Consider the following 12,789-nt stretch of genomic DNA (forward strand, 5'->3'; position numbering starts at 1 on the left):
AAGACGGGGGGGGGGGGGGGATGAAGACATTTAGAATTAGCTGCACAGAGTGCATTCGCGTTAAGGTTTGTTTCTCTCTCTTTTTGTTTATAAGCTGTAGAAGATTACATTCAACTTTTCTAGTCACCCAAAGTTACAGAAACAAATATTCTGTAGAATGAAACTAAAACAGTCAAAGTACATTTATTCAAAATCTTTCTTTTCCATGTCACAAAGCTCATTAAACCAGTATAGCCATTTCAGATGAAAAAAAAATTTTAGTTAACAAAGTACCATTACTACTATAATGCTTTTAGGTTTGTCTATCAACAACCAGTTATAAAGTTGTAAATTATAATCTTTAAATGACCTTACTGACATATTACAAAGTCAGATCATCTTAGCTTTAAAGGCAGTGGACACTTTTGGTAATTACTCAAAATAATTATCAGCATAAAACCTTACTTGGTAACGAGTAATGGGAAGAGGTTGATAGTGTTAAACTATGTGAGAAACGGCTCCCTCTGAAGTGACGTAGTTTTGAAGAAAGAAGTAATTTTTGATGGATTTGATTTCGAGACCTCAGATTTAATATTTGAGGTCCCGAAATCAAGCATCTGAAAGCATACAACTTCCTGTGACAAGTTTTTTTTCCTTTCATAGTTATCTTGCATCTCCAACAACCAATCGAGCTTGAATTTTCACAGGTTTGTTAGTTTATGCATATGATAAGATACATCAAGTGAGACGACTGGTTTTGACAATTACCAATTGTGTCCAGTGTCTTTAAATGACCTTACTGACATATAAAGTCAGATCATCTTAGCTTTGAGATGCTAAATTATCATAACTTGGGGCATAATTTCTTTCCATACCTTGTAGTGTCTACCGGCTTGGGTTGATACAGCCCGTCTGCATCAAACCCAGACTCCCTAATGTAGCTAGCATCATTATAAGCCATGGAGTAGTCTGGTGGCAAGGCACTACCGATAGCAGTCAGGCAGGGAAGGGCTTTGTCAAACATCTCAGAATCATAGTCCTATTTGAAAAAGAAAAACAAAGAAAACAAATGAAATTCAAGAGGAAAATAGTTCAATTTAAAGGTTTTCATATCACACACAGTTGCTAACTCACCGACAGCGCCTGCATCGCCCGTAACAAGAAACGTCTTGCATCAAGACTAGCGCTGAGTATCCGCTCACAACCGGTTATAAACACTGGTCATTATCAAAGGTTTAAACACCCCCACGTGATGCGCTCTCCCCCAATAGAAATAGCGAAACTGTCTGAGGTATTTATGAATATAGATTTATTTAATCTGTTCTATAGGTTCTACACATGGTTGTACCCGCAAGTTAACTATTTACTTATAGTTTCTTCTTATGAAGCCAAGACCCTTCTATTGAGAATCTTACCCTGTCTGCAAGCGCATCAAAGAGTCCAGTAAAGAGCATCATTGTCAGTCTCTTCTCTTCATCATTAGCCATACCATGGCTGCCCCATCCACCGATGCTACCATAGTAATTGATGCAACGCTCGTAGTGAAGCTGAAGAAGCTATCATACCAAAGAAAATATCAAATATTTAGTCCTAGGCAATAACATCTCACCATGCATGTAGCGTGTTGGCTGAGTGATTTAGCCCATCGAATTGAGGTTCTAAGCCAATTTCACAGAGCTGCTTATAAGCACAAAATAATGCTTGACAATTTTCTAATTTGAGGATACCAGAAACAGATTATACAAACTATTGTCATTTTGGTTGGTAACATCTCTTTTGTTGTGTTCAGCTACTTTTCGGGTTTAAGCAGCTCTATAAAATTGGTTCCTGGTGGTTAAGTCATCAGGGTGTGGGTTCCAATCCTGAGATCGTCAAACTTTTTCTTACTGTTCTATAGATTTGAACCCTTTGCCACTACATCTTGTTCAGTAGTTGGTTAAAAATACCAAGAACTTTCTCAGGAAATGTCTAAGATTTCCTATTCTTGTACATCACCTTGCTCTTTCTCATAAAAGTGCTTTACAGTACTATATAATTAAAGGCAGTGGACACTATTGGTAGTTACTCAAAATAATTGTTAGCATAAAACCTTACTTGGTAAGGAGTTAGGGGGAGCTGTTGATAGTATAAAACATAGTGAGAAACGGCTCCCTCTGACGTAACATATTTTTCGAGAAAGAAGTAATTTTCCACGAATTTGAATCCGAGACCTCAGAATTAGATTTTGAGGTACATTTTTTGGTACATGTACCAAAATCAAGCATCTGAAAGCACACAACTTCATGAGACAATGGTGTTTTTTCTATCATTATTATTTCGCAACTTCGATAGCCAATTGAGTTTAAATTTTCGCAGGTTTGTTATTTTGTGTTGAGATACACCAAGTGAGGTAACCCGTTTTCGACATTTACCAACAGCGTCCAGTACCTTTAAGTTAGTTTGTTAACCAAGTCCAGCCAGACTGTTTACCCTGAAGCTAATGGCTGCAGCATGTAGAATGTCATTTACAGACAGCTCCCAGCAGTGCACAAACACTCTAACATTAATGAACAATAGCACTACACACTATAAATGCTAAAAAATATAAGCTCAGTATGCTTACAATGTGTAAAAATGTACAGTGTGTCAAAATTCACTATTCACAATTTACTGTATGTCTGCGATCTGCGCCTCAATGCAGTCATCATGTGAGAGCTAGTGCTACAATGTTTGTGTGATACATGTATCTGGATATTTTTTAGGAAAAGTGACGTCATTAGTGCGGAGTGTTATTCTACATTCTTCACATTGCTAAGCTGAGGATATGGTGTCTTACCTTAAGAGCTACATAAGTGTGTTCAACGAGAGCAGGAACATCAATAATCAACTTCCTTAAGAGACGTTGCATCATGCTGGGGCGTAGACTCCTGTAAAGTGAACAGATATCATAAAAATAAGCCAAACTCTCGGATTTTACGGAGTATAAATTTTTCGCAGCAGAGTTAGAGTCAAAATAGTTATAATTTTAATTAATTTGTCTTTTTCAACCTAAAATTAATAAAAATTTACCCAGTCAGTTTACCCTGTGGTAAGAGATGTGCTGTCACATCGGAAGCTGATTTTCTATATTTCTATTCACAAAAACAACTACACTTTGAAAATTAAAAAATGTTGCTCTATTAGGTAAATTGCTTCCTTCATCGGCTGTACATGTACATGTAGCTATCAGTAATCAAGCACTGCATTATACAATTTGATCTTACACTGCTTTATAAATGCAAACAATTTAAATGAGATATAACAATAATAATGACTTATAATGCACACATATCCACCCTATCCTGTTATCATGTGACCCACCTCGTCAAGGCAACCAGGAAATCAGCCACAGTCTCCCTCTGACCCCGGGTCAATGACCTACAACTAGCCATCCTGTAGACTGTGTGTAGCGTAGAGTCCAGTAACGAGGCGTACTGGTCTGCGTTCTCAAACATGTCAGAGTGTCGAGTCAGCAGAGGGAGGACAGAGTTACAGAGGTAGCGATTGAGCGCCAGGGACATGTCATGATCGTGGGTGTTGGGCTGTATAGAAAAATAATCAATGGTGAGAGATAATGATGAGCAAATGCTTATAACTTGTTTTTAACCCTTACACCGAAGTACACTCAGAAATTTCCCAAGTTCTGGGAAGAAAAAATCACTAGTGTAGGATTCGAACCCACGACCCTTGCATTGCTAGAGCAGATGTCTTATCACAGTCTTAGGCAAATCTTAGGCAGTTCGAAAACTGTTGCAGGTACGGCAACAATTTTATTGGTGTACAGGTCAAACCAAATGATATCCTTTATCCCCCAATGCAAAAATAAACGCCTATAAAAGAGTAAATGCTTGTTATGAATAATTGTAGTTTTGAATGGTTTTATCAAACTTAACACACAAACACCATAAAATAGTAATAGAAATGGAATGAGATCTTTATTACAACCTGTCAATTTGTTTATGATGTAGCACAATGAGCATAAAACATTGATGATGAAACAGAAACATCTCTGACCTGATGCTGTTTACTAGAAATAGCAACAATCAATAAATGTTTATGGTCTACAGCGGAACAACCGAGTAACGACTTGAGTACAACAGTAAACATACATGAGAAACAACTTAGCTACACAGGTATATTATCTGTAAGTATTGTTTGAAGCTTTGCATGGTGTTGAGACATAAGAAGAAACTATAAGTAAATAGTAAACTTGCGGGTACAACCATATGTAAATCTCTTGGGGCGAGTGTTGGCTCTGAAAAGAGCCGGTTGAGTCTCAACGTTTCGAACAGTATACTCTTCTCCTGAAGATGAGCAGAGTATACTGTTCGAAACGTCGAGACCCAACCGGCTCTTTTCAGAGCCAACACTCACCCTACGAGATCTACACATGGTTGTACCTGCAAGTTTACTATTTACTTATGGTTTCTTCTTATATATTATCTGTGCTCAAACAATAAACTGATAAGTCAAGCACAGGCATATAACATGGTTGGTGTTCGAACCCACAAACTTTGCCTGCCATTCTAGACCAAAACCCTATGTACAGTATACTTTAGAGTTACTAACCGTGTCCATGGTGGTTGCAGCTCTCAGATCAGGCAAGAACCCGACCTCCAAGAGATGGAAGAAGAGTTCTTGATCATTGATTCCATAAACCCTCTCTAGGAACAGAAGCATGGCCTCCTTGTGACTGGGGGTCAAGCCCTTCAGATCAGCACCCAGAGGTTTACCAACAGTGTCTGTCAATGAATCAAAAGAATGAAAGTAATCAAGTATAAAATTTACAATCCCAACAACCCAGACAAGAATGTTATTGCTGCAGTCACTACATTGGCTACCCATCTCCAAACAAGTTTGTTACAAGTTATTACTTTCGGTATACAGAGTATTCCAGAACCAGTCACCAGATCTGACGAATATTTGAAATAAAACCACATCCCTTGGGTGTGAACCCTGGGGTCGATTTCACAAAGAGTTGGGACTAGTCCTTACTAAGAGATACTAGAAACTTCAGGCCAGTCCTAAGTTAGGACGAGTAATGTGTCCTGAACTGAACTCGAGATAAGACTGGTCCTAACTCTTTGTGAAATCCACCCCTAGTTACATAGCAGTTTAAGGTTGTATATCGCGATATATCGCGATATCGATTAAGTATCGCAATATTGCGATGTATTTCCTAGCTGAGACATCTTGCACCCCATAGGTTTGGAGTAAAACAAGAAGAATAGGTCATTAGATCACCTCTCTTCTACAACTTTCATTGGGAGTTTGAAGACTGATGATGTCAAATTTAATTAATCGCGATTGTATCGAATATCGCGATATATTGTTGGCGATATATCGTGATTAAAATAAATCGATATCGCCCAAGCTTAGGTCACCCCGAAATTTAATTAATTTTACCCAGTCACTTTCCCTTGAATTGACCAATGAATTTCCCTACAAGCATTCACACACCTTCTTTCTTTTCATAAACTTTATTAGGTGACGGCAACACAAACTTGAGGCTGAGGACTCCGACCAGGTCAGGCAACGGCACCAGACTACACAGGATAGAGCGTATCCTCTGGGGTTCTGTCCGTCCTTGGCACAAGAGCTGCTGGTCTGGAGCACAACGCCCGAGGAGGTCGATCAAGGTCGCGTAGAATGTCAGAATAGCGCCCCCACTGTCGACATCATCTTCATCCTCTTCCTTCTCTATGGAGGGCCTATGGGGAAAAGGATTTCATTTGAACTCAAAATAGAAGAACACACTTCTTTCTTTTTTTTTTCCTTTTTGAAAAGGCATTCAGGAGAAGTGCATTGAAAGAAGAGTTTTCTTTAGAAATTCAGCTGACATACCTGCATGTGATAGTTTGAAACTTAAGTGTGCAAGCTTTAAACTTGAAGGAGGAACTACTCAGTGCTGGACATGGATAGAAATTCATGCTTGGTCGAGACACGAATGAATGAATGAAATGAATGAAAGAATGAATGAATGAATGAATGACAACCTGAGGCTAATCTGTCAGATTTTTTCTCAACTTTTAATTCTATAAATTTCCACTGAGAAAAAAATAAGCAGGAAACCAGACACTTTATAAGGAAATAAAATATTGGTGACTCTCAGTCTTAAATGACCTTTTTAAAAACCATGCAGGTCATGTATGTGCGATAAAAGACCTGGCCTTCAGCCAACAGTCCTTTATCACACAGCCATTTTAAATGGCCATTTAAGACTTACCCTTTTATCCCCTTATTACTGACTGATTTTCTGCTTATTTCTGCTCAACAGAAAATTGCGAAGTAATTTTGTCTGCTAATGCAGTTCTATGAAACTGGGCCCTCGGCAAAAGATAACATTGTGCCATCAAAGTCGCAATAGAGGCTACTCTCAAAGTTTGACTTGTCATCTTACCCTTTAGTGACGAGTGGCTGGGACTCCCCTCCTTCCTCCATCACGACCACCATGGCTGGAGTTCCTGTTATAAACATATCATCCACGGTATCGGACATCAAGATGGCTTCACCCATAGCAGCAAGGAGACCCTTGCCTTCTCCATGAAGTGCTGGGCCGAGACACTCTGGATGTCTGATCAGGAGACGGACGACGAGGTTTGCGTTTTCCTCAACGGTTTCTCCTGCAAGGAAGAAATAGTTATGAATCAAGATTTGTTTATCCACTTCAAGTGGAGGTCAGGGTGGAGGGGATGAGAGTACATGGCCAAATTTCATGGCTCTGCTTACCGTAAGCACAGAATCGGCGCTTACGGAAGCAGGGAATTCTGTGCTTACGGCAAGCTTATTTCACGGATTAGAGGAAAAGTTTGGCTTCTGCGCATGCGTTCTCCGCATTACTAGGCATTCTATGACTATAAGACTAGTGCAAAATTCGGCGCTTGCACATAAGCGGGGAATCGTGATCGTAAGCGCAGAATTCGGCGGTAAGCAGAGCCATGAAATTGGGCCCTGGACTCAAGGTGTGGTGTTTCTGATCAGCATATGTTATTCACGGGCCTATCTGCCTTTGTATCTATGAAGCTTTTCCTTCCATTGTGAATTGCAAATGTTGCTCTTGTGATGTGTGTAATGAACTGTATTATTTATCAACGTCAATTGACTTGTGTGTCCTGGCTGTCAGATCAAGCGCACTGGACTCAAGCTCTGGTGTTTCTGTCAAGCAGAGTGTGGGTTGAAGTCCCAGTTGTGACACCCGTGTCCACTTAACCACCATTATTGCTGGGTCCTACGAGCCATGGGTTTTTCTTTCAAATAGTAAACAAAAGTCTGAATAATTTTGAATTGAACTAAATAAAAAAATACTGGAGCTAGGTTCAAATCAACTTTGTTCAACTACATTATCTAACAGATTCAAATCAACTTTATTCATCTATCTTTGGTTACATACCATTAACCCATACAGCATGACGCATGAAGTCCAGGTACCGCTCTCCATCTAACGGGTCCCATCCTATTGAAGGTTTGCCAATGGATATCAAGCGTGAGTTGTCCTGAAACAGAAAACAAATTAAATTCATTCCTATCTCTTAACTAGGCACGCCTAGTGTGACCATTTATGCTGCACTTTTGTTTTGTAATGTATGTAAAACAATTATTAAGAGCTGTATACAAAAATATTTAAAAAAAGTAACAAAAGTTCAGCAGCAAATAAATAGTCTTGAGTAACATGAATATTTGTTTATAGGACTCTTGGAAATTACTGGGTACAATGTATACAGTGCTTTACTCGCATCGTTGGGTAAACCTAATAAGTTGTTTTATTCCTGATGCAAATTAAAGATCTTTTAAAGTGAACAATGTTACTCTCCAAAAAAAAACCATCTTGTCACTTGAACTTTTTGTAACTCACTTATTTTTGCTAAAAAATAAAGCCCAGTTTTCACTGACTGATCTGTTAATTTTCTTCTACATGTATGTATATTTGCTTTGCGGTAAAACTATATTATTTTCTTTTGAGTCTTTTGAGTCTTGCTACTTATTGTTCTGCAAAATTGTAAATTCTATCGGGCGACTTCTTATTTGTAATTCCTTATTTTCTGCTGACAAAAAAAATGAGCAGGATACCAGTTACAAATTGTACTTCTGACATAGTAGTAGTATGGCTAGAAATTCAGGTAAGCATACTTGTAATTGTGCTTAAGCAGGTCTACGAAATTGGGCATATAACATAATAATAATAATAATAATAATATAAAACAGTATTTATATAGCGCAATATGAATAAACATTCCTTAAAGCGCTTGACAGAAAAATGAAAAGCATAAAGAAAACAAAACTTACTAGTAAATTTCCCAATTTAATCCCCACTAACAAAATTATGTAATATTAGGCCAGACCAGCTGTAACCTAAATTAAACCATTAAAAATACTACAAACAACAAAATTATCTGAAAAATTACTGTAAAACTTGTTATTAAAAATACCTTACCTGTATGCCGCAATTGGAGAGGTACACAACAACCCTCTCCAGGTGTTGTTCTCTTAGTGCAAGGGCTAGCTCATTATTATCCATCAAGGAAGCAGCAGCCACGTCCAGGGGACACGACCCACGTAGGGATGGGTAGGCTATGGGTAAGCAGGGTAGGGAGAAAATATTAGAAATATGAAGGCTTTCACCGATGTGTCTTAAGCATTGTATACTCGGTACTTTTCCCCGAGTTCAGTGAAAAAAATTGGTAAAAGAGCTTAATGCACATCGGTGTGAGGGTAAAAATAAATTGTATTCTTTATCTCTGATGCAAAACTAACGTCTATTAAATATATGAAGGTATTTTTGATATGGCTGCTGGTCAATAAATTAATGAATATATGTACAAAAAGAATTTATAAGGCTTTTTTAAAACCACATTAATTTGAGGGTGACACTTTAAAGACCCTGGATACTATTGGTAATTGTCAAAGACCAGTCTTCTCACTTGGTGTATCTCATCATAGGCAAATTTGAGCTCAATTGGTCGTCAAAGTTGCGAGATAATAATGAAAGAAAAAATGGCTGAAGGAGCTTAAGCTATGGTTTGCAAATGTGTCATAATTCTTATATTTTGTCATAAACTAGATGTTGCTAAACAAAATATCGGGTTATTAAAATCTGCAGCACCAAGCCACTCAAATGTCTCCCACACAAATACTGATTCACAGCACACATTAATCATAAACAGTTTTAAAACTAGTGTCATCGGCAAATGATCTTGAATTACATCAAATTAAATTAAACTGAATCGGGCTGGCCTGACACACTTAGCTACAAGATGCTTTGACAAAAAACTAAATATGTAGCAAAAATTGTTCACAAAGTTTACCCGATTCACTGATGAGAAATTTCTTAAGATAAATCTGTATGAGTGGCTTTTAACCTTGTTTGGGGCAAAAGTTCATAAAGAAACAAAAGATAAAAACAAAACAAGCTAGCACTTGAATCTAAACTGTGTAATGAGATTAGGTCACACAGGTATGTATGTCATGCACTGTTATGAAATGATAAAGGTATCATTTACGCAAATAGCCTATCTATAGTTTCAAAGATACCAAACTTTGGCAGAGCGCCTGGAATATGAATTATTGATAGTTCCTACTTAATGTCATACAGTGTAAGGACGGCCATCTTTACAGGCCTTTATACATCATTTTAAAACTTATAATTTTGCATTTTCAGTATATTGTACCACATGAGGAATGTGTGAGTTTTATCAAATTTGTTGCATGAGTTGCTGCAATGCTTGATGCGGTTCAAAGACAAAACCCAAGTTGCCCAAAAAAGATGGCATGTATCTTAAACTATCTATTAATTTTGTTCAAGAGCAATGAATCTCTATAAAAAAATATATATATAAAAAAAAGGTAAAAAATTGTGAAAATCAGGTTATTTTCTTTTCTTTCATATTTTTGGGGTTTATTTTGTAATAGATTTATATAATTTGTTTTTAAATATGACTTTCCCAGCTACTTACATAACCCCATGAAGCCATGGTCCAGCAGGTAACCTAAATTATCAAACATGGCTTTTTGATTTTGCCGACCCGTCCGGCAGAAATAACACAGGAATCGGCAGCAGCTAGAAGTCAGATCTCGAGAGCCCTCGTCCTATTTATTGGCATCAACCCGTGAACACACACCACAGCAAACAGGGTCAGACATACAGTAAAACAGAAAACATTAGCAGTGTTAGTTTGAAAACAGTGTGTCGGGTGTGGACAACTGAAAATATTTCTATTCCCCCTGGATAGGATGCCAGTCAATCGCAGGTTACTCCCCAGCTTTCACTGGTATCCAGTTGTACTATTGGGTCGACAGAGGCAATTATGATAAAAGTGTCTTGCTCAAGGACTCAAGTACCATAACTGACCAGGCCAGGATTCAAACACATCAAGTCCAATACTTACTTGTAATTCCAATCCTTTTCAAAAATTCTTTACTTTTCAATATATTCCCGTCGTCTGCTTTTCTTTGTGCATTGTAAATAGGAAGCATAAGGAAAAGGGGAAAACAATAAAATGCAAAAAGGAGTCATGCAAAAGTTGCAATAAAAAACTTAAATTCTCTGTATTGGTTATCGTTTTTTTTTTTTTTTTTTTTTCAAGAATGCAACAAACTTTTTATCAGAAACGAGAACTTGATTCAAAAAATTACTGTGTGCTACAATAGAAGTATAAATGATCAAGCTTTAAAAACATCATTAAAAAAAAAATATCTTGTTCAGTCCTTTTACCTTTTTCACTTACTCAATGTTTTCTGAGTCCTGTGTATAGTGTGTCAATTTCCAGTGCTTATCACACATTGGTCAAAAGTTAAAACCAACATAATATTCTTGATCCCCAATGCACTTTTACATCAACTTAAATCTTGAATATTAGTGCAATGCAGAAACAAAAGCCAGGTCCGCAAATCAAACTCAAATGCAAAAACAAATTTCAAAAAGCCACATCTTTCTCAATCATGCTCATAAAAAAGAAATTCTGTTTCTCACAGCAGCCATACAAAAAAAAAGGAATGCCTCAATATCTGGGGTAACTTACAGAGTCCAATATCACTCTGGTCTAAGAAATAATCAATGTGATCGAAAATAGCCATCTGGTTTCGACCACTGGTTCGGACAAAGTAGCTGAGGAATCGTGAGCAGGCAGTGATGAGATCATGGTTGAAATCCTGGAGGAATGAGGGCCACTTTTAAGATTCAAAAAAGCATACTGAAAAGCACTTGAAAAAAAATCTCAGAAATGTAACTGCACAGCTCTGCACTGAAATCTTTTAGATTGTTTTACTGTGGATTGCCTAAAGTTGTGTAGCATTCATAACCACATCGAGAAAAAAATATTAATATTCAGGGTTGAACAAAGACAACTTTACTAAAGCAGGATTTGAACCAACGACCTCGGGATTAACGTTCCGGCGCTTTACTACCAACTGAGCTATCTAGCCCTATGATGGCGGTAACAATTTACGCAGTCAGTTTTATAGATGATTGTACCCACAAGTTTACTGCTAAAGATAATTTACAAATATATTGGGTGATACTTTGTTGGTTTGGGGACAATGTACATAAGAATATCGACCATCAGAGGTTTCCAGGCAGCAAAAATTACAATATAGTATCGACATATATGTATATCCCAATGTAAAAATTGTATAGTCTTTAAAAAACTGAAAACTATGCCTTTAGAAGTCAGAACTGGGGCGACTTGAAGAAACGTAAGCTGAGGGACTGGAAATGCAGCACAACTCTTCCACATAAAAGGAATAAAATAATTCTCAAAGGTTAAAAATATTTCAATAAAATAATAACAATAATAGATGAATCTTATATAGCACAAAACATAACTGGAAGAATTCTTGATGCGCTTTACAAAAACTTAAAATTACAAAGAGTGGGATAATGCAACTTGAAAAAGCTGGGCTGTGTGTCTCATACTCCAAAAACTGACCTGTACTTTGGCAGAGTTTGAAGTGGAGCTCATTTGATGGGGAAGTGTACGGCTACCCTTGAGGGTTCCCAGATCGCAGCAGCCTGTCGTTAACTGAACAGAGGTTTGGTGTTTCTCTAAGACGTTGACCATCACGTTCATCACCGTCTCGTGAACGCAGAGCGCCCTCATCAGGTCTGGATGCTGGTAGAACACTTTGTTGTCTGTCAACTCCCTGTTAAGACAATCAAAAATATTCATTAAATTATGGGGAAAAATTTTAAGCGTTATACCTCCACGCTGCAACAAAGCAGCTATACAAATTGGAGCTCCCATCTATGACGTTACATGAGTGATTACGTAACAGAGCTTTTTCGCGAATCTTTCAGAAAAGCGCAGGATAAGGGTATTCGAAATGATTGGGGTTTTTTTCAACAATTAAAATCTATTTATTATCATATGACTCAACTTCCTTATTGATTGAAAACATTTTAAATGAAATTCAGCAAAGTTCACGACTTAACATTTTTGTTCAAGCAGGTCTTTAAAGCCATTGGACACTTTCGGTAAACAGTATTGTCCAAGGCCCACGCTATATAAAAAACAACAAACCTGTGAAAACTTAGGCTCAATCGGTCATCGGACTCCGGAGAAAATAACGGGAAAAACCACCCTTTTTTCCGCACGTTTTGCTGTGTCATGACATGTGTTTAAAATAAATCCCTAATTCTCGAATTGATATTGATTTAGTGTTTTCTCAAAAAGTAAAGCATTTCATGGAATAATATTTCAAAAGAAGTCTTTCACCATTACCTTCTGTAAACCCTGTAAATTATTTGTAAATCTGTGAACTTTTAATTTGTTTTCCGTACCGAAAGTGTATAATGGCTTT

The 12,789-nt window shown here is 37.4% G+C and overlaps 1 protein-coding gene across 2 annotated transcripts in view; it reads right to left on the reverse strand.

Annotated features, from left to right (window-relative positions):
* LOC139934870 (ryanodine receptor 2-like) overlaps positions 1-12,789 on the reverse strand; it is a 248,027-nt gene that overhangs the window by 85,088 nt on the left and 150,150 nt on the right. For both annotated transcript variants that reach the window (XM_071929299.1, XM_071929290.1), the window contains 11 exons: positions 11,919-12,132; positions 9,948-10,080; positions 8,429-8,565; positions 7,388-7,490; positions 6,398-6,620; positions 5,458-5,708; positions 4,567-4,739; positions 3,319-3,539; positions 2,795-2,885; positions 1,395-1,535; positions 855-1,018 (listed from right to left, as the gene is read on the reverse strand). In XM_071929299.1, coding sequence (XP_071785400.1) covers positions 855-1,018; positions 1,395-1,535; positions 2,795-2,885; positions 3,319-3,539; positions 4,567-4,739; positions 5,458-5,708; positions 6,398-6,620; positions 7,388-7,490; positions 8,429-8,565; positions 9,948-10,080; positions 11,919-12,132 — 1,851 coding nt within the window. The remainder of the gene's footprint in view (positions 1-854; positions 1,019-1,394; positions 1,536-2,794; positions 2,886-3,318; positions 3,540-4,566; positions 4,740-5,457; positions 5,709-6,397; positions 6,621-7,387; positions 7,491-8,428; positions 8,566-9,947; positions 10,081-11,918; positions 12,133-12,789) is intronic.

Source organism: Asterias amurensis, chromosome 1 (assembly GCF_032118995.1).
Source record: "Asterias amurensis chromosome 1, ASM3211899v1".
Lineage (NCBI taxonomy): Eukaryota > Metazoa > Echinodermata > Asteroidea > Forcipulatida > Asteriidae > Asterias > Asterias amurensis.